At 42.2% G+C, this 22,506-nt stretch overlaps 1 protein-coding gene across 1 annotated transcript in view; it reads right to left on the bottom strand.

Moving 5' to 3' along the window:
* OPN4 (opsin 4) overlaps window positions 1-21,111 on the bottom strand; it is a 159,461-nt gene extending 138,350 nt beyond the window's left edge. The window contains exon 1 of the mRNA XM_077257176.1: window positions 20,894-21,111. Coding sequence (XP_077113291.1) covers window positions 20,894-21,037 — 144 coding nt within the window. The 5' untranslated portion in view covers window positions 21,038-21,111. The remainder of the gene's footprint in view (window positions 1-20,893) is intronic.
* Between the last annotated feature and the right edge of the window lie 1,395 nt (window positions 21,112-22,506).

Below are 22,506 nucleotides of genomic sequence, written 5' to 3'. Positions count from 1 at the left end.
AAATTTGTTGGGCAATTTCTCCTGAGTACGCCGATACCTCATATGTGGGGGTAAACCACTGTTTGGGTGCACGGCAAGGCTTGGAAGGGAAGGCGCGCCATTTGACTTTTTCAATGGAAAATTAGCTCCAATCGTTAGTGGACACCATGTTGCGTTCGGAGAGCCCCTGTGTGCCTAAACATTGGAGCTCCCCTACAAGTGACCCCATTTTGGAATCTAGACCCCCCAAGGAACTAATCTAGATGTATAGTGAGCACTTAAAACCCCCAGGTGCTTCACAGAAGTTTATAACGCAGAGCCATGAAAATAAAAAAATATTTTTCTTTCCTCAAAAATGATTTTTAGCCCGGAGTTTTTTATTTTCCCAAGGATAATAGGAGAAATTGGACCCCAAATGTTGTTGTCCAGTTTGTCCTGAGTACGATGATACCCCATATGTGGGGGTAAACCACTGTTTGGGCGCACGGCAGGGCTCGGAAGGGAAGGCACGCCATTTGGCTTTTTGAATGGAAAATTAGCTTCAATCATTAGCGGACACCATGTCGCGTTTGGAGAGCCCCTGTGTGCCTAAACATTGGAGCTCCCGCACAAGTGACCCCATTTTGGAAACTAGACCTCCCAAGGAACTAATCTAGATGTGTGGTGAGCACTTTGAACCCTCAAGTGCTTCACAGAAGTTTATAACGCAGAGCCATGAAAATAAAAAATTATTTTTCTTTCCTCAAAAATGATTTTTTAACCCACAATTTTTTATTTTCCCAAGGGTAACAGGAGAAATTGGACCCCAAAAGTTGTTGTGCAGTTTCTCCTGAGTATGCTGATACCCCATATGTGGAGGTAAACCACTGTTTGGGCACATGGCGGGGCTCGGAAGGGAAGTAGTGACGATTTGGAATGCAGACTTTGATGGAATGGTCTGCGGGAATCATGTTACGTTTGCAGAGCCCCTGATGTGCCTAAACAGTAGAAACCCCCCACAAGTGACCCCATTTTGGAAACTAGACCCCCCAAGGAACTTATCTAGATGTGTGGTGAGCACGTTCAACCCCCAAGTGCTTCACAGAAGTTTACAACGCAGAGCCGTGAAAATAAAAAATAATTTTTCTTTCCTCAAAAAAGATGTTTTAGCAAGCAATTGTTTATTTTCACAAGGGTAACAGGAGAAATTGGACCCCAATATTTGTTGCCCAGTTTGTTGTGAGTACGCTGATACCTCATATGTGGGGGTAAACCACTGTTTGGGCGCCCGTCAGGGATCGGAAGGGAAGTAGTGACATTTGAAATGCAGATTTTGATGGAATGGTCTGCGGGCGTCACGTTGCATTTGCAGAGCCCCTGATGTGCCTAAACAGTAGAAACACCCCACAAGTGACCGCATTTTGGAAACTAGACCCCAAAAGGATCTTATCTAGATGTGTGGTGAGTAGTGTTGAGCATTCCGATACTGCAAGTATCGGGTATCGGCCGATACTTGCTGTATCGGAATTCCGATACCGAGATCCGATATTTTTGTGATATCGGGTATCGGTATCGAAACAACATTAATGTAAAAATGTGTAAAAGAGAGAATTAAAATAAAAAATATTGCTATACTCACCTCTCCGACGCAGCCTGCACCTTACCAAGGGAAGCGGCAGCGTTCTTTGTTTAAAATTCGCGCTTTTCTTTCCTTTACGTGAGTCCCGGCTTGTGATTGGTTGCGTGCCGCCCATGTGACCGGGACGCAACCAATCACAGCAAGCCGTGACGTAATTTCAGGTCCTTCAGGATTTTAAAATTACGTCCCGGCTTTGTGATTGGTTGCGTCGCAGTCACATGGGAGACGCAACCAATCACAAGCCGTGACGTCACGGGAGGCTGGACACGCGCGCATTTTAAAATGGGCGCATGTCCAGCCTCCCGTGACGTCCCGGCTTGTGATTGGTTGCGCCGCGATCAACCAATCACAAGCCGGGAGGCTGGACACGCGCGCATTTTAAAATTTTAAAATGTGCGCGTGTCCAGCCTCCCGGCTTGTGATTGGTTGACCGCGGCGCAACCAATCACAAGCCGGGACGTCGCGGGAGGCTGGACACGCGCCCATTTTAAAAAGCGCGCGTGTCCAGCCTCCCGTGACGTCACGGCTTGTGATTGGTTAATGGCGGCCATGTTGCCAGGACGCTGACCAATCACAGCAAGCCGTGACGTAATTTCGTCACGGCTTGCTGTGATTGGTCCGCGTCCCGGCAACATGGCCGCCCTGACCAATCACAAGCCGGGACTTCACGTAACCAAGTAAAAGCGCGAATTTTAAACAAACAACGCTGCCGGTTCCCTCGCTGAGGTCCAGGCTGCGTCGGACAGGTGAGTATAGCGATATTTTTTATTTTAATTCTTTCTTTTACACATTTATATGGATCCCAGGGCCTGAAGGAGAGTTTCCTCTCCTTCAGACCCTGGGAACCATCAGGAATACCGTCCGATACTTGAGTCCCATTGACTTGTATTGGTATCGGGTATCGGTATCGGATTGGATCCGATACTTTGCCGGTATCGGCCGATACTTTCCGATACCGATACTTTCAAGTATCGGACGGTATCGCTCAACACTAGTGGTGAGCACTTTCAACCCCCAAGTGTTTCACATAAGTTTATAACGTAGAGCTGTGAAAATAAAAAATTATTGTTCTTTCCTCAAAATTATGTTTTAGCAAGTAATTTTTTTTTTGTTGCAAGGGTAACAGGAGAAATTGGACCCCAATAGTTGTTGCCCAGTTTGTCCTGAGTACGCTGGTATCCCATATGTGGGGGTAAACCACTGTTTGGGCGCACGTCGGGGCTTGGAAGGGAGGGCACACCATTTGACTTTTTGAACGCAAGATTGGCTGGAATCAATGGTGGCGCCATGTTGCATTTGGAGACCCCTGATGTGCCTAAACAGTGGAAACCCCTCAATTCTAACTTCAACACTAACCCCAACACACCCCTAACCCTAATCCCAACTGTAGCCGTAACCATAATCACAACCCTAACCCCAACACACCCCTAACCACAACCCTAACCCCAACACACCCGTAACCCTAAATCCAACCCTAATCCTAACCCTAATCCCAACCCTACCCACAACTGTAACCCCAACACACCCCTAACCCTAATCCCAACTCTAGCCATGACCCTAACCACAACCGTAACCCCGACACACCCATAACCCTAATCCCAAACCTAACCCTAATCCCAAACCTTAATCTCAACCCTAACCACAACCCTAACCCCAACACACCCCTAACTATAACCCTAACCACAAGCCTAATCTTAACCCTATTTCCAACCCTAGCCCTAATTCCAACCCTAAGGGTACCGTCTCACATAACGATTTACCAACGATCACGACCAGCGATACGACCTGGCCGTGATCGTTGGAAAGTCATTGTGTGGTCGCTGGGGAGCTGTCACACAGACCGCTCTCCAGCCACCAACGATGCCAAGGTCCCAGGTAACCAGGGTAAACATCGGGTTACTAAGCGCAGGGCCGCGCTTAGTAACCCGATGTTTACCGTGGTTACCAGCGTAAAAGTAAAAAAAAACTAAAACGTACATACTCACATTTCGGTGTCCTTCAGGTCCCTTGCCGTCTGCTTCCCGCTCTGACTGAGTGCCGCCATACAGTGAGAGCAGAGCGCAGCGGTGACGTCACTGCTGTGCTGTGCTCTCACTTTCCGGCCGGCAGACAGTCAGAGCGGGAAGCAGACGGCAAGGGACCTGAAGGACACCGAAATGTGAGTATGTACGTTTTTTGTTTTTTTTTACTTTTACGCTGGTAACCACGGTAAACATCGGGTTACTAAGCGCGGCCCTGCGCTTAGTAACCCGATGTTTACCCTGGTTACAAGTGAACGCATCGCTGGATCGCTGTCACACACAACGATCCAGCGATGACAGCGGGAGATCCAGCGACGAAAGAAAGTTCCAAACGATCTGCTACGACGTACGATTCTCAGCAGGGTCCCTGATCGCTGCTGCGTGTCAGACACAGCGATATCGTATGGATATCGCTGGAACGTCATGGATCGTACCGTCGTAGCGATCAAAGTGCCACTGTGAGACGGTACCCTAACTCTAATTCCAACCCTAACCCTAAGGCTATGTGCCCACTTTGCGGATTCGTGTGAGATTTTTCCGCACCATTTTTGAAAAATCCGCAGGTAAAAGGCACTGTGTTTTACCTACGGATTTACAGCGGATTTCCAGTGTTTTTTTGTGCGGATTTCACCTGCGGATTCCTATTGAGGAACAGGTGTAAAACGCTGCGGAATCCGCACAAAGAATTGACATGCTGCGGAAAATACAACGCAGCGTTTCTGCACGGAATTTTCCGCACCATGGGCACAGCGGATTTGGTTTTCCTTAGGTGTACATGGTACTGTAAACCTGATGGAAAACTGCTTCGAATTCGCAGAGGCCAATCCGCTGCGGATCCGCGGCCAATCCGCTGCGGATCCGCGGCCAATCCGCTGCGTATCCGCTGCCGATCCGCTGCGGATCCGCGGCCGATCCGCTGCGGATCCGCTGCCAATCCGCTGCGGATCCGCTGCCGATTCGCTGCGGATCCGCTGCCGATTCGCTGCGGATCCGCGGCCGATCCGCGGCCGATCCGCTGCCGATCCGCTGCCGATCCGCTGCGGATCCGCGGCCGATCCGCTCTGTGTGCACATGCCATAACCCTAACCCTACCCGTAACCCTAACCCTACCCCTAACCCTACCCCTAGTTCTAACCCTAACCCTAGTGGAAAAAGAAAAAAAAAATTTTCTTTATTTTATTATTGTCCCTACCTATGGGGGTGATAAAGGGGGGGGGTTATTTATTATTTTTTACTATTTTGATCGCTGTGATAGAACCTACCACAGCGATCAAAATGTACTTGTAAGGAATCTGCCGACTGGCAGATTCGGCGGGCGCACTGAGCATGCGCCCGCCATTTTCCAAGATGGCGGCGCCCAGCGAGGAGACGGCCGGACACCGGGAGGATCGGTAAGTATGAAGGGGTGGTGGGGGGGTGTATCGGAGCACAGGGGGGGTGATCGGAGCACAGGGGGGGGTGATCGGACTACAGGGGGGAGCGGACAGGAGGACGGGGGAGCCGGCAGGCGGACGGAGGGGACCGACCCCATAACGAAGGACTGGGGGGGGCGATCGGTGGGGTGGGGGGGGCTCACATCAGGTTTTCCAGCCATGGCCGATGATATTGCAGCATCGGCCATGGCTGGATTGTAATATTTCACCTGTTTTTTAGGTGAAATATTACAAATCGCTCTGATTGGCAGTTTCACTTTCAACAGCCAATCAGAGCGATCGTAGCCACGGGGGGGTGAAGCCACCCCCCCTGGGCTGAAGCACCACTCCCCCTCTCCCTGCAGATCGGGTAAAATAGGAGTTAACCCCTTCACCCGATCTGCAGGGACGCGATCATTCCATGACGCATACGCTGCGTCATAGGTCGTATTGGCACAGACTTTCATGACGCAGCGTATGCGTCAAAGGTCGCGAAGGGGTTAAATCTGGTAACTAGTGGTCTTATTGTTTTGCTGATAGAAAAGTATAAGCAAGGACAAAATAAAACATAAACTACAAATTTACTTTTACAGAAAATGAAATCCCGAACCATGTATGTAATTGAACTAAGCTGTAAGGAGTTATTTGTTATGTGCAAATGGCAGAATTTACAATTGCCGCACTTATGATTTCCTCTTGGAGTATTGCTGTTTATCCAACTAGTATTTTTAGGTGACAATATCCTATTATGTACCAATATCTCTGATAAATTTTGAGCACGTTTATATGCAAATCTCCTGCAAGTCCTGGCATATATATCTGCTAGATCCTTGTCTGTTTGCAGAACATGCCAGTTCTTACGAATCGACGAGTGTATGATATTGTCCAAATTACTATGTTTGAAACAGAAGGAAAATCTCTCTTCCTCAGCATTCCCCCTTTTTTGGAATTTCTTTTTTCTCTTTAAGAAATCTATCTGTGTATGTTTCTTAATCCGATTTTCCGCTTCCTCTAATAATTGTAAGGGATAGCCTCTTTTTCTAAATCGCTGTTTTAAATCATTCACTTGTTCATTAAAAGTTTCATTATTATTATTGATATTACGTAATCTTACCATCTGACTGTAAGGCAACCTCTTCTTGGTGTGCAACGGATGCGCACTATTGAAATGCAGTAAATTATTAGTTGCTGTTGGTTTCTTGTATACCTTAGTGATGATTTCTTCTTCTACGATCTCTATTTTTACATCTAGATATTCTAAGCTATCAGCCCCATAGCAAGGTGTAAATAACATATTTTCTGTATTAGTTTCATTCAAATATTCCACAAAGTTATTAAATTCTGTCTTTTCTCCATCCCAAATTATCAGAATATCATCCACAAATCTAATGTAAAAGCGAATATGCTTCAGAAATGGATTAGCTGTATTATTAATGTATGTTTCTTCAAAGATTGCTAGAAATAAATTAGCATATGTACATGCGGTGGGTGTACCCATCGCAGTTCTGACTCTTTGTTCATACCATTTATCCATGAACTTAAAGGCATTGTGCGATAAAATGAATTCTAAACCCTCCAAAATAAACGATGTTAACCCCATCTCTGTGTTCATATTTTGTAGAACTTTCTGAATAGCTTTTAAGCCTTTATCTTGCGGAATACGAGTATAAAGATTTACTACATCTATTGATATTAGTGAAAATGTACTTTGCTAGTTTATTTCTTTTAAGGCTAAAACAAGGTCTCCAGAATCTCTAATATAAGATGGAATTGTTGGCAATATTGGTTTTAATAACCAATCTATATATTGGGATAATGCTTCTGTTAAAGAATTAATGCCAGATATTATTGGGCGACTTGGTGGCCTTTTCATACATTTGTGGAGCTTAGGTATACCATACCAATGGGGAAATTGTGGAAATTCTGGTAGTAAACTTTCTGCGCGTTTTTTCGTTAGTACACCTTTTTCAACATATTTTCTTAATATTGTTCTTAATTTTACTTTATATTTCTGAGTTGGGTTATTAGATAGAGGGCAATATGTAACGGAGTCTCCTAATTGCATGATGGCTTCTTCACTGTAATAATCACGGTCTAAGGCCACCAAATTACCCCCTTTATCTGTCCTCCTGATAACTATGTCATCCCATTTTGTTAGCTCTTTTAATGCCATTAGTTCTTTATTCGTTAAATTTTTACTCGGTGTATGATAAAAATGGCTTCTACATCTTTTATTACTAGATCTTGGAAAAGATCGATGGTATTACCTGGGGAGATTGGGGGCATATATTTTGACGATATTCCACCTTTAAATGGGGTTTCTTGGGGAGTTTTTATAGCCTCCCTATTAGTGTTTTGTAGAAGAGTAGGATCATTTATGCTAAGTAGCAGTAATGAATCATCAATATCAGTTGTATTTTCAGGTGGGTATACCATAAAGCCTAATGTGCCTATAGAGATTTTATTTTCCGATGGGAATCATGTCTAACACCATATGAACATTGCTGGTATTCATAGTACTGAGTAGCCTATCGCTATAGATTTCAAAATCACATGACTGAAAAATCGCAGGTCCTAATGTCTGACCACTTTATGAATATATTTATTAATCTAAAATAAAACTAAGCATTTATTAATAAAAACCTTTTAACAATAGTGATATAATATTTATTTTTTCTTGTTTAATCCTGAAGGTGATCTTGTTTGTAAATTGTATATCCATTACACCGCCCTAGTTAGGAGGCGTCTCTTAATGTCCCCACCGCGATTTGAGCATTTCACTAATTCTATGCCCTGGACTGACATCGCTGCAATGTTACCTCCATGGCAAATAGCAAAATGTTTGGCAACCATAGATACATTTCTATTAATACCATTGAAATTACTCGTATCTCTTATATGTTCAGAGATTCTGGTTTTGAGCTTGCTTGTGGTACATCCCACATATGAGGATCTCAGAATACCAGATGTCCGTCCAGGGCATAGAATTAGTGAAATGCTCAAATCGCGGTGGGGACATTAAGAGGCGCCTCCTAACTAGGGAGGTGTACTGGATATACAATTTTCAAACAAGATCACCTTCAGGTTTAAACAAGAAAAACAAAATATTATATCACTATTGTTAAAGGGTTTTTATTAATAAATACTTAGTTTTATTTTAGATTAATTAATATATTCGTAAAGTGGTCAGACATTAGGACCTGCGATTTTTCAGTCATGTGATTTTGAAATCTATAGCGATAGGCTACTCAGTACTATGAATACCAGCAATGTTCATATGGTGTTAGACATGATTAAGATCATATAGATCAAAACGCGTTGTCTGTCCACATGACTACATCCACCTTTGGGCAAGGATTTTTAACACGCTATATTTATATGCACCAATAAAGAATTTCAAGATTTTAGGAGCTGGAGTACACGCTTTTTCCTCATCTTCCATTGCTGCGCGTCATGGTCGGGACGAAATCTCCGTGCTCCTTCGGTCTGTCGGTAATCTGGCTGTGGCTTGTAGCCTTATTTTTCTATATATGTGTCAATATAATACATTAAATATGTTCAAATGATTCTCACAAAGTTAGAATATCATCAAAAAGTTAATTTATTTCAGTTCTTCAATACAGAAAATTAAACTCATATATTATATAGAGTCATTACAAACAGAGTGATCTATTTCAAGTCTTTATTTCTCTTAATGTTGATGATTATGGCTTACAGCCAATGAAAACCCAAAAATAATTATCTCAGTAAATTAGAATAATTAACAAAAAACAACTGCAAAGGCTTCCTAAGTGTTTAAAAAGATCCCATAATCTGTTTCAGTAGGATCCACAATCATGGGGAAGACTGCTGACTTGACACATGTCTAGAAGGCGGTCATTGACACACGCCACAAGGAGGGTAAGCCACAAAAGGTCATTGCTAAAGAAGCTGACTGTTCACAGAGTGCTGTATCCAAGCATATTAAAGGGAACCTGTCAACAGATTTTGCCGCTATAAGATGCAGCCATTGCCTTTCAGGGCTTATCTAAAGAATTCTATATTGCTATAGATAAGCCCCCGGTCCCACCTGCAAGTGAAGAAAAATAAGTTATATTATACTCACCCAGAGAGCGATCCGGTCCAATGGGTGTCGCAGGTCCAGGTCCGGTGACTCCCATCTTCTTGTGATGCCGCCCTCCTCTTTTTCATTGCTCCGCGGCATCGCACTCCTGCGTAGGCGTACTTCTCTGCCCTGTTGAGGGCAGTGCAAAGTACTGCAGTGCGCAGGCACCGAGAAAGGTCAGAGAGCCCCAGCGCCTGCGCACTGCAGTACTTTACTCTGCCCTCAACAGGGCAGAGAAGTATGCCTGCACAGGAGCATGATGCCAGAAGCTGGGAGGCACCAGACCTGGACCTGCAACACCTATCGGACCGGACCGCCCCCCCGGTGAGTATAATATAACTTATTTTTCTTCACTTGCAGGTTGGACTGAGGGCTTATCTACAGCATTATAGAATGTTGTAGATAAACCCTGAAAGGCAGTCGCCACATCTTATAGCAGCATAATCTGCTGACAGGTTCCCTTTAATGTAAAGTTGAGTATAAGAAAAAAGTGTGATAGGAAAAGGTGCACAAGCAACCGGGATAACTGCAGCCTTGAACGAATTGTTATGAAAAGGAAATTCAAAAATTTGGGGGAGATTCACAAGGAGTGGACTGCTGCTGCAGTCATGCTTCAAGAGCCACCACACACATGTGTATCCAGGACATGGTCTACAAGTGTCACATTCCTTATGTCAAGCCACTCATGACTAATAAACAACGTCAGAAGCGTCTTACCTGGGCCAAGGAGAAAAAAGTTGAAATTAAATTTTGCATTTCATTTGGAAATCAAGGCCCCAGAGTCAGGACGAAGAGTGGAGAGGCACACAATCCAGCTACTTGAGGTCTAGTGTGAAGTTTCCACAATCAGTAATGGTTTGGGGAGCCATGTCATCTGCCGGTGTAGGTCCACTGTGTTTTATCAAGACCAAAGTCAATGTAGCTGTCTACCAGGAAACTTTAGAGCACTTCATGCTTGCCTCTGCCGACAAGCTTTTTGGAGATGGAAATTACATTCTCCAGCAGGACTTGGCACCTGTCCACACTGCCAAAAGTACCAACACCTGGTTTACAAACAACAGTATCGCTATGTTTGTTTGGCCAGCAAACTTGCCTGATCTTAACTCCATAGAGAATCTATGGGGTATTGTCAAGAGGAAGATGAGAGACACCAGACCCAACAATGCAGACGAGCTGAAGGCTGCTATTAAAGCAACCTGGGCTTCCATAACACCTCAACAGTGCCACAGGCTCATCGCCTCCATGCCACACCACATTGATGCAGTTAGTATTTGATGCAAAAGGAGCCCCAACCAAGTACTGAGTGCATTTACTGAACATACATTTCAGTAGGCCAACATTTCGGATTTTACAATCATTTTTCAAGCTGGTGTTATAAAGTATTCTAATTTACTGAGATAATAACTTTTGGGTTTTCATTGGCTGTAAGCTAATAATCATCAACATTAACAGAAATAAACATGTGAAATAGATCACTCTGTTTGTAATGACCCTACATAATATGAGTTTCACTTTTTGTATTGAAGAACTGAAATAATTAACTTTTTGATTATATTCTAATTTTGTGAGAAGCATTTGTATCACGCATAGAGTAGAAGTACAAAAGATTATTGATTTCAATTCCATGTGACTTCTTTATGGTAACTATACCCAATTAAAGTAAATTATATTATGAAAAAAAACTTAAAAAATGCAGCTCAGAGGAGCTTAGATTGTAATCAGGCTGGTCATAGGACTCTAAATCTAACCGACAATACTTCACTAGTAAAATTTTAATTGACTAAATAGTTCACATATTGTAACTAATTTTACTGAAAAACACAGGAGCCATGATTCACTTTTCAGGGAGCAGACAGGCGGCCAAATAATTTGTGAGAGCATGGCATTGCTATCCTCGTACTAGCTGTCTGCTCTTCTAACCTGAGCTTGAAAGCTGCATAGAAATATATCACGCTGTCATGCTCAGGTCAGAAGAGATGCTCAGGTCAGGAGAGTTGCCGGGCCAGTCCATGGCAATATGCCCTCCTGCTCCAATTCTGGTGCAGGAGAATCCTGACAGCCCTGCACAGCGTGCTGTGAAGATTCAGAAATCTACTGTCACACATTGTGACTGCAGACTTGTACTATAAACTATAAAACCCCTTTAATGAATGCTGATGGACTATACACAAGTCAATTGGCACAGATTTACTAGTCCATTCATGCAAACAAAAAAAAACCCTGAAAAGTGATTGGTAATGCCATCATTTTGCCCCCAAACAGCATCATGCAGTTACGAGCAAATCCCTTGTTTACATTGGGTAATGTGCTGAGGCCAATTATGATTTTGTGACAAAAATTATCTGATCTCCCGGCAAATGAGTTTTGTTAATGCAATGGAAGATTGGCAGCATGTTTACATGACCTGAAAAATGGGAACAAGTGTGCTTATAAATGTTTGTTCACTGATATTGCCCTATGTAAATGTGGTTTGCTGGAATAGCAAGTTGCTTTGCATAAGGACATTCAGTACATGAGTGTTCTTGGAAAATGTTCTATCTTCCACTGACCCTAAAATGAAAATTATAGGAGAAATAGTGTGGACTTCTTATCAATTGGGGTAAATCGGTTCTTTTGCTAGTTGACCCCTTTCCAGAATTTCTATATTTGGTTGAAATATTTAGGGAAAAAAGTTTATGCCAGCCCTCAAGATTATGCACCTCTTAAAGGGACTCTGTCAGCTCAAATTGGCGGGATATTAGAATGATTTCTTACCGGTCAGATGGGCGGCGTATCCTCTTTATTTCTCCACCCCGTCCATCCCTGTTTTCTGCATTATTTTCGGGAATAAGAGTATGTGTTTGCCAAAGTAGTGCGCTATGCAGTCTTCGATGGCGCACACGCAGTATATTTTGCTCTACTGTGGGCAAAGCCGAAAAGCATTACTGTGCATGCGCCTGTGCACTATGTCCCGGAAGTATTTCGCTGTGTTCCAGGACATTTTTTTGGTCGCCGCGACGTTGCATTAAAATGCAGTAACGGGCGATCAAAAGAACGTAACTGCACCAAACTGGTATCATTAAAAATGTCAGCTGAGCATGCAAAAAATAAGCCCTCATCCAACCCCAGATCATGAAAAATAGAGACACTATGGGTATCGAAAAATGGCACAATTTTTTATTTATTTTTTTTAGCAAAGTTTAGAATTTTTTTTCACCACTTAGATTAAAAAAAACCTAGACATATTTGGTGTCTATGAACTCATAATGACCTGGAGAATCAAAATGGTAGGAAGAATTTTTTATCATTTAGTGAAGCTGGCAAAAAAGCCAAACAAAAAACAGGTGTGGGATTGCACTTTTTTTGCAATTTCACGGCACTTGGAATTTGTTTCCCATTTTCTAGTACATGACATTCTAAAACCAATGATGCAGTTCAAAAGTACAGCTGATCCCGCAAAAAATAAGCCCTCACATGGCCAAATTCACAGAAAAATGAAAAAGTTATGGCTCTGGGAAGGAGGGGAGCGAAAATAAAAACAATGAAAAAACGAAAATACCCAGGGTCATGAAGGGGTTAAAATGCTGTCTCTCACAATCGTAGTGTACCTATGATTTAAAGACTTTAAAGATTTAAAGAAATTTAAAGACCTCTCCATTTTTTGCAGGTGGGAAAACTTGCAAAATCTGCAGTGTATCACATTCTTATTTTCCCCACTTTATCTATATCTAAACTATAGCCACTATGTGACTTACCGAGCAATTTAACATTTTTTTTATACATATACCATATTTTTTGGCATATAAGACGCACTTTTTCCCCCCCCAAAAAGGGGGGAAAATGGGGGGTGCATCTTATATTCGCAATGCAGGCTTACCGTGGACCGTGGCGGCAGAGGGGCGGCGGCAGAGGTGTGGCGGCAGAGGTGTGGAGATGAGGAGGCGCAGTGAGCGGGGTCCCTTTCCCCGGTGAGGTGATGCAGCAGCCCCGGTAATGCAGCAGAGCCGGGTGAATCCTGTTGTTATCGGTGCGTGCGGCCATCTTCCTGAGGCCGCGCATTCGCAGATGGAGCTCTGCTGCCCGGGGCTTCAGGAAAATGGCCGCGGGATGCCGCACGTGTGCAGATGGGGATCGCGGCGGCCATTTTCCTGAAGCCTCGGGCAGCAGAGCTCCATCTGCGAACGCGTGGCCTCAGGAAGATGGCCGCGCGCACCGATAACAACAGGATTCACCCGGCTCTGCTGCATTACCGGGGCTGCTGCATCACCTCACCGGGAAAAGGGACCCCGCTCACTGCGCCTCCTCATCTCCACACCTCTGCCACCACGGTAACAACAGGATTCACCCGGCTCTGCTGCATTACCGGGGCTGCTGCATCACCTCACCAGGGAAAGGGACCCCGCTCACTGCGCCTCCTCATCTCCACACCTCTGCCACCACGGTAACAACAGGATTCACCCGGCTCTGCTGCATTACCGGGGCTGCTGCATCACCTCACCAGGGAAAGGGACCCCGCTCACTGCGCCTCCTCATCTCCACACCTCTGCCACCGCGGTAACAGCAGGATTCACCCAGCTCTGCTGCATTACCGGGCTGCTGCATCACCTCACCGGGGAAAGGGACCCCTCTCACGCCATACCTCTCACTGTGCCTCCTCATCCCAACACCTCTGCCGGTAACCACTGCTGCCACCCTCCCATGGACACCAGGCCGTGGCGTCGCCCACCTAAGCAGGAAGGGACCCTGCTCAGGTGCACGCCGTACCACCTCACCCCACCTCTGCCGACACCATGCCTCCTGTGACCCTGCTCTGCCACCATCAGCCCACAGGTAAGATACTGTAAATTCGGACAATAAGACGGACCCCCATCTTATAAAAAATCTTTTTTTTCTGCAATTTTCACCCCAAATTTGGGGTGCGTCTTATGGTCCGGTGCATCTTATATGCCGAAAAATACGGTAATTATTGATGAGCCCTTTTAAAGTTATTAATCTTTGTAGTACACTCCATTACCTTACTTTTGCTTCATTCTATCTTTAACTCCATGCTGAAAGTGCTGGCTTGTCTGCCTAGTTCACGCTGTCTTAGGTGTTAATTGGTGGTGAAGTTCTGCCTCTAGAGCTTATTTTAAATGCAAGGGGGCATTACAAGTGTGAGACATGCAATGACTGACAGTCTACTCTCATGATTTGTTTGCAGAGCCCTCTTTCATTTAAAATAAGCTCTGGAGGCAGATTCTCATGCAAATCAATCTCCGGCCTATAGATCTTAACAGATGATTTGCATATCAAGAAAAATATAAATTTCTCTTGAATAAGACAATGGATCACAGATATCAAGGTATCATTTTATTCAGCTTCCTATGACCTGCATGCACATGTAGACAGCATAGGAAAGATGACCCTGCTAACAGATTCCCTTGCCCACTACTTTTCCTGCCACTACTTCTCCATCACATGGAGACAATAAGATAGCCATGATGAGTATAATAAGATGTGAAGCTATATTAGCTATTTCAGACAATATAAGAAAGGAGAGTATGTTGGGAGGTGAAGAAAGAAAATTCATGCTTGTGATTGAGAAAAATTGGAGAATTATGATAGTGACTGACAAAGTAATGAACTTTTCCATAACACTAATGAGAATAAGATAGATATTTTGACAAACGTAAAAGACAGTGAAGACCTGAACCAGTATGACTCTTTTTTCCATAGTTTTTCTTCTTTATAAAACAGCTTATGTCTTATAAGATATAAAAGCTTTCATCACAATGATGGCTCTTTACATCCTAAACACCCTTCCACCCTTCTTCCAATGATTTGGCAGGAAAGAAAAATAAATTTATCAAAACTAATATTTAGATAAAGTATGAACCTCTCTACATTATTCTCCACGACTGCTAATATTAGAGAAAAGGCATGATAATAAAGGGATATTAATGAAGAGACAGTCCATGAATTGGATCAAGGTTTGTTTAAAATGTATTCCAGAATTTTTTGTTCTTAAAATATATCTTTCCCCACTTTGCTTTCTTCATCTTCTCTAAATCCTTTTCTCACCACTGGTGACTTTTACATTTCAATTTGTCACAGTTTTAATTTATTAACTCGCCACACGAGTATGGAAGATCGTTGTCAATCATTTTTTCTCTTATTAAACAGTTTTTACATAACAACTTTAGGGGAGATCTAAAATATATATATATATTTTGAGTCAGTCTTATGAATTGCATTTTTCAGTTGATATTACAGTATACAAATTCATTAACATCTCCATGATCAATTCACTCTGTTCTTTCAGCTCTTCGTTCTCTATAACACACAGTTTTTCTAATCCCATCTAGTCTAGATTTTGATCTAGAAAAAATGTATTAGCGAGATCCATAGTCTGGCCAGTGGGGGTGTCTGATGTTGGGCCCCACCAGTCTGATATTATTGACTTGTCTTACAGATAGATCATTAATGTTAAAAATATTAAAAAGTGGTCAACCCCTTTCAAATGAAATTCCACCTTTCACCACTTTTGTGGGGAGACATAAATATTTTTGCTTAACCCTCACCTTGAAGCAATTTCCCAGAAATGTATCCTCGATCCACACTAGGGATACAGTAAACACATACAGCAGGATAAGGAATTCACACTAATCTGTTATTCTATCAGTTTAAAAAAATATGGAGACTGTTCCATATCATCTCAATTCTTTTTCTCATTGGAGTTCAAATCAAGGAATTCAGCTATATTGTGTCTGATAATGAAATTTCAAAGTATTTAAAATGTTTCTGCTTTTTGAAGGTGCTAAATTACTGATTTCTGAAAAAAGTAAATGTGACCAGTATACTGATAGACCTGAAAAAAATTCCTGAATTTTTAACATCACATATATTTACTGAGCTTTCAATCAATAACGATAAATTATCAATTTGTCCTTTCTCCTCCTTACACCAAAGCACAGGGTCTTTCCCTATTAAAAATAGCAAAGGCTCAATTTAAATGGAAAAGAACAAGGGAGAGAAAACAACCTTGTCTTGACCCATTATTAACAGGAAACATACCAAACCTTTGAGGACTAACAATAATTCTACAGAAGCTGGTCAGTATAAAAGAATGGCACCTATCCAGTATAGGATTATCATATGTCATACCTACTTATTAAAAAACACAGTAAACCTCACTCCATGCTGTCCAATGCTTTTACTGCACAGAAAGATAGGATAGTTAGAGGTTTGTTACACTTTATTTTACTTTGCTGATCTATAAATCCATTCTGGTCTGGATAAACCCTAGAACCAGTCATCAGGCCATTTGTATGGTCCTTGGCAACTAGCTTAGCATCACGTCTATAAGGAGATTTGCTTCAGTCTTCCTAAGTGCGACATATTTGTGATCGTCCTTGTTACCTTCTTACTCTTCTACTTGAACGGAAGATATTTGTTCACCATTACACACTTCGGCAGTATTAAGAAATCTTCCACATAATCATCATGTTGATGATTTAACCCCTTTCTGACCTCGGACGGGATAGTACGTCCGAGGTCAGATACCCCGCTTTGATGCAGGGCTCCGCGGTGAGCCGGCATCAAAGCAGGGACATGTCAGCTGTTTTGAACAGCTGACATGTGCCCGCAATAGCGGCGGGTGAAATCCTGATTCACCTGCTGGTATTAACTAGTTAAATGCCGCTGTCAAACGCAGACAGCGGCATTTAACCAGCGCAACCAGCCGGGCGGCCGGAAATGAGCGCATCGCCGACCCCCGTCACATGATCGGAGGTCGGCGATGCTTCAAAATAGTAACCATAGAGGTCCTTGAGACCTCTATGGTTACTGATCCCCGGCAGCTGTGAGCACCAGCCTGTGGTCGGCGCTCACGGCACACCTGCATTTCTGCTACATAGCAGCGAACATCAGATCGCTGCTATGTAGCAGAGCCGATCGTGTTGTGCCTGCTTCTAGCCTCCCATGGAGGCTATTGAAGCATGGCAAAAGTTAAAAAAAAGTAAAAAAATGAGAAAAAAAATAAAAAAATATAAAAGTTTAAATCACCCCCCTTTCGCCACATTCAAAATCAATCAATAAAAAAAAATCAAACCTACACATATTTGTTATCACCGTGTTCAGAATCGCCCAAGCTATCAATAAAAAAAAGCATTAACCTGATCGCTAAACGGCGTACCGAGAAAAAAAATTCGAAACGCCAGAATTACGCTTTTTTGGTCGCCGCGACATTGCATTAAAATGCAATAACGGGCGATCAAAAGAACATATCTGCACCAAAATGCTATTATTAAAAATGCCAGCTCGGCATGCAAAAAATAAGCCCTCACTCGACCCCAGATCATGAAAAATGGAGACGCTATGAGTATCGGAAAATGGCGCAATTTTTTTTTTTTTAGCAAAGTTTGGAATTTTTTTTCACCGCTTAGATTAAAAATAACCTAGTCATTTTAGGTGTCTATGAACTCGTAATGACCTGGAAAATCATAATGACAGGTCAGTTTTAGCATTTAGTGAACCTAGCAAAAAAGCCAAACAAAAAACAAGTGTGGGACTGCACTTTTTTTGCAATTTCACCGCACTTGGAATTTTTTTCCCATTTTCTAGTACACAACATGGTAAAACCAATGATGCCGTTCAAAAGTACAACTCGTCCCACAAAAAATAAGCCCTCACATGGCCAAATTGACAGAAAAATAAAAAAGTTATGGCTCTGGGAAGGAGGGGAGCGAAAAACGAACATGGAAAAATGGAAAATTCCAAGGTCATGAAGGGGTTAATGTGACCAATTTATGTCAGCAAACAGGACAAGACAGTCCAAATTCTCAGTTTTAACCATTGTCAGTATTTTTGACCACCAACCTAATTTGCACTGTAGAAAAAAGTCTAAAAAGTTACTGTATATTTGTAACCAAATAGGATAATTCCTAAGTCCTGGAAAAGTTTTTCTTCTCTTTAGTTCATGGAAGTGGTCTATTCAATATAATAGCTAGAAAAACTCTATGTAATGAATTCTGTCTTCTAAACGCAGAACATAGGAAGGCATTGATCTTGCACCAAAGTCCTCTATTTCTATTTCATTTTATTGGTATTATTGGTCATTTACTGTTTTAATTTTCCTTTAATTCAGTTAGATCCTTGTGACCTTGCAACCAAAATAATTTCATCTTGTTGTGCTTTCGGCAAAACCAAATGTAACAATTTACGTGTAAACTACAATTACTTATAAGCAAACTTTTAAAATTTGTCCACCAAAGGAATTTTTATCACTTCACTTAATCTTTTTAACATATAATTTAAAATTTTAAAAAAGAATTAATAGTGTTGAAAACAAAATATGATGTAGAAATATCGATATACCGGTGTTGCTATCCCTACAACAGTTATCTTTAAAAAAATGAAAAAATAAAAATAAATGATTTATTGGTGACTAGTAGGCTAGAAGAAGGGGGAAAAACATACTAGTAGGGCCCATGATGGGGGACATATATACCAGAATGAAGGCTATATACCAGGATGGGCCCATGTTGGAGGACATATATTCCAGAATGGCCCCATGTTGGGGAACATACAGTAAGTACAGAAAGTAATCAGACCCCTTTAAATTTTTCACTCTTTGTTTCATTGCAGCCATTTGGTAAATTCAAAAAAGTTGATTTTTCACATTAATATACACTGTGCACCCCATCTTGACTGAAAAAAACAGAAATGTAGAAATTTTTGCAAGTTTAATAAAAAAGAAAAACTGAAATATCACATGGTCATAAGTATTCAGACCCTTTGCTCAGACACTCATATTTAAGTCACATGCTGTCCATTTCCTTGTGATCCTCCTTGAGATGGTTCTACTCCTTCATTGGAGTCCAGCTGTGTTTAATTAAACTGAAATGACTTGATTTGGAAAGGCACATACCTGTCTATAGAACACCTCACAACTCACAGTGCATGTCAGACCAAATGAGAATCAAGGAGCTCAGAGACAGAATTGTGGCAAGGCATAGATCTGGCCAAGGTTACAACAGAATTTCTGCAGTACTCATGGTTCCTAAAAGCACAGTGGCCTCCACAATCATTAAATTCAAATAGTTTAGGACCACCAGAAGTCTTCCTAGACCTGGCCGTCCAGACAAACTGAGCAATTGTGGAAGAAGAGCATTAGTGAGAGAGGTAAAGAAGAACCCCAAGATCACTGCTGCTGAGCTCCAGAGATGCAGTAGGGAGATGGGAGAAAGTTCCACAAAGTCAACTATCACTGCAGCCCTCCACCAGTTGGGCCTTTGTGGCAGAGTGGCCAGACGGAAGCCTCTCCTCAGTGCAAGATATATGAAAGTCCACATAGAGTTTGCTAAAAAACACATGAAGGACTCCCAGACTATGATAAATTAGATTCTCTGGTCTAATGAGACGAATATAGACCTTTTTGGTGATAATTCTAAGCGGTATGTGTGGAGAAAACCAGGCACTGCTCATCACCTGCTCAATACAATCCCAACAGTGAAACGTGGCAGTGGCAGCATCATGCTATGGGGGGTGATTTTAAGCTGCAGGGACAGAAAGACTGATTGTCATTGAAGGAAACATGAATGCGGCCAAGTAGAGAGATATCCTGGATGAAAACCTCTTCCAGAGTGCTGGACCTCAGACTTGGCCGAAGGTTCACCTTCCAACAAGACAATGACCCTAAGCACACACCTAAAATAACAAAGGAGTGGCTTCAGAGCAACTCTGTGACCATTCTTGACTGACCCAGCCAGAACCCTGACCTAAACCCAATTGAGCATCTCTTGAGAGACCTGAAAATGGCTGTCAACCAACATTCACATCCAACCTGACGGAACTGGAGAGGATCTGCAAGGAAGAATGGCAGAGGATCCCCAAATCCAGGTCTGAAAAACTTTTTGCATCATTCCCAAGAAGACTCATGGCTGTACTAGCTCAAAAGGGTGCTTCTATTTAATACTGAGCAAAGCGTCTGAAAACTTATGACCATGTGATATTTCAGTTTTTCTTTTTTAATGAATTTGCAAACATTACTACATTTCAGTTTTTTCAGTCAAGATGGGGTGCAGAGTGTACATTAATGAGAAAAAAATGAACTTTCTTATATTTACCAAATGGCTGCAATGAAACAAAGAGTGAAAAATGCAAAGGGATCAGAATACTTTCCTTACAAACTGTAGGTTGCAGGATATGCTATCAATACTGCACCAGCAAAGCCCCTGATTCCATTAACACTTACCATACACTGCAAACACATAATGTATAGAAAAGTGACAAGCTGCAGTAGGATGCTCCAGTGTATCGCTGACCTACATCCCCCTCCCTTTGGATTTGCAGCTTTGACCACTTAGCACAAATTCTAATATTCCCAGGTTTCAATCTACACATATTAGCTGGAAGCAAATCACATTTACAGCTACAAAACCTTAGTCCCTTTGCAACTATCTATTTTATCGCTGTAGTGATTTTTTCATTTTAATATTTTCTTATAGATATATTTGTACAAACAGAAGTGTCACATTCATATAGTATGTATATAATATACTGTATGTATATTTTTTTCTTTTTAGCTGTCAGTATAGTCAATTCTTATGCAATTATGTATCACTGTATTTTGTAAGTTCTATATTTTTTCTGCAACATATTAACAAAAAAATATTAAAATTACATTTTTCAATATTATTGATGTGTATGAAACTGAAATAAAAGCATAATAAGCCCCAAAAGACAGTGTTTAAGTAATAAAGGCTTTAAAATAGTTGCTTACAGGTATGATGAAACTTACCGTGGTCACTATTTGTGTCATTTCTACCAGTTTGTATGAACTGACTTCCGAATCATTCCAGATGTTCATAGACTCTGTAATCTTGGTGCAGTTAGCATCTTGACCTGGGCAAGTAATGCCTTTTTGTATTGGCAAATAATTCATACTTGGATCAAGAAAATTGCTGGGGTCTGATGGGCTCCACTGAGTTTAGTAAATTCTTTTTAGCTTTGTCCCAGGCTTAGATGTGAGTTGTTATCTGTGCAGCTGCAGATAGCTGTTTTGATGTGCTGCTGGAAGGCAGAGATTCAACCACACTTTAAATATAAGAGCGTGTACTGTCTGCACATGCTCACTCAATGCCTGGACTCATTCATACAGTGCTTCAGTTATATTCAACCACTCAGCTGACAGACACTACAGGTCTACGCTCTTCTTCACATCAGCAACTTAAGATTGCCAATGCTGAGTATTAGCATCACAATGGTTTACAGTTAGATATCAGCAGTTCAATCGCCTGCCTGCAAAATATAAATATATCTGATTTTGAACCATTTTTCGATAAACAGTTCTGCTCATTGTTATTGGCACCCATGAAGTTTAAGTACATAATGTGGAATGCTTCCTGAAAAAAATGAATCAAGTGAAAAAGTTTTTTTGTACAGAGCACTCATGTTAAATACAAAAGACCAGATAATCTAATATATAAAGCTGAATGTGTGTGTGTATGTGTGTATATGTGTATGTCCGGGATTGGCATCTGCACCGTCGCAGCTACAGCCACAAAATTTTGCACAGTCACACGTCTGGACCCCGAGAGCGTCATAGGCTATGTTGTGAGGCGAAATTTTAACCCCGCGTGTTCCAATTCACCAAACAATTTTGCACATTTCTATATAATGGGGAAAAAGTGAAAGGAAAAGTGTTGGAGGCAAATTGACAGCTGCCAAATGTGAACAAGGGGGACTTAAAGAATGAGAGCGATGGCGCCAAAGAGTATATGCCATACAGTTGCAAAGGTGGGGCCTCGACATGGGATACTCATCACACGGGGATATGAACACACACACAAAATGCGCCACACACTACCACATGCTTGAACACATATATCACCCTCAGCACACATTTCACCACACATACACCAACCTCACCACATAAAAGTCGAAACACAAAAGTCGCCACTCAAAACTCGCCACGCGCAAAACTCGCCACATGCAAAACTAGGCTGTGAAGAAACCAGATTGTATCTTAATTTCCCAGACAACCATGTTTTGCAAAAACAAAAGAACTGACTTTTCATCTGTATATTGGCTTGAGCATTTAAGTGTTTATGTCTGGTGGTTCAAGAAGACAGACTTGCAAACTGATACCATTTAACATACAATGTAAAGGCCCCATCTCACTTAGCGACGTTAAAGCGATCCCGACAACGATACGACCTGTCAGGGATCGTTGCTGCGTCGCTATGTGGTCGCTGGTGAGATGTCAAACAGTGAGATCTTCCCAACGATCGCTGCTGCGATCTCACTGTTTGACATCTCACCAGCGACCTGTAGCGACCTGTACAACGATGTCACATGGGAGCTATTATGGCGATTCTGTGTCTGAGTCGTCAACGAGGTCGTTGGTAAGGT

Source organism: Ranitomeya variabilis, chromosome 4 (genome assembly GCF_051348905.1).
Source record: "Ranitomeya variabilis isolate aRanVar5 chromosome 4, aRanVar5.hap1, whole genome shotgun sequence".
NCBI lineage: Eukaryota > Metazoa > Chordata > Amphibia > Anura > Dendrobatidae > Ranitomeya > Ranitomeya variabilis.
The sequence above is the reverse complement of the archived record's forward strand: the minus strand, read 5'-3'. Positions and strand labels throughout refer to the sequence as shown.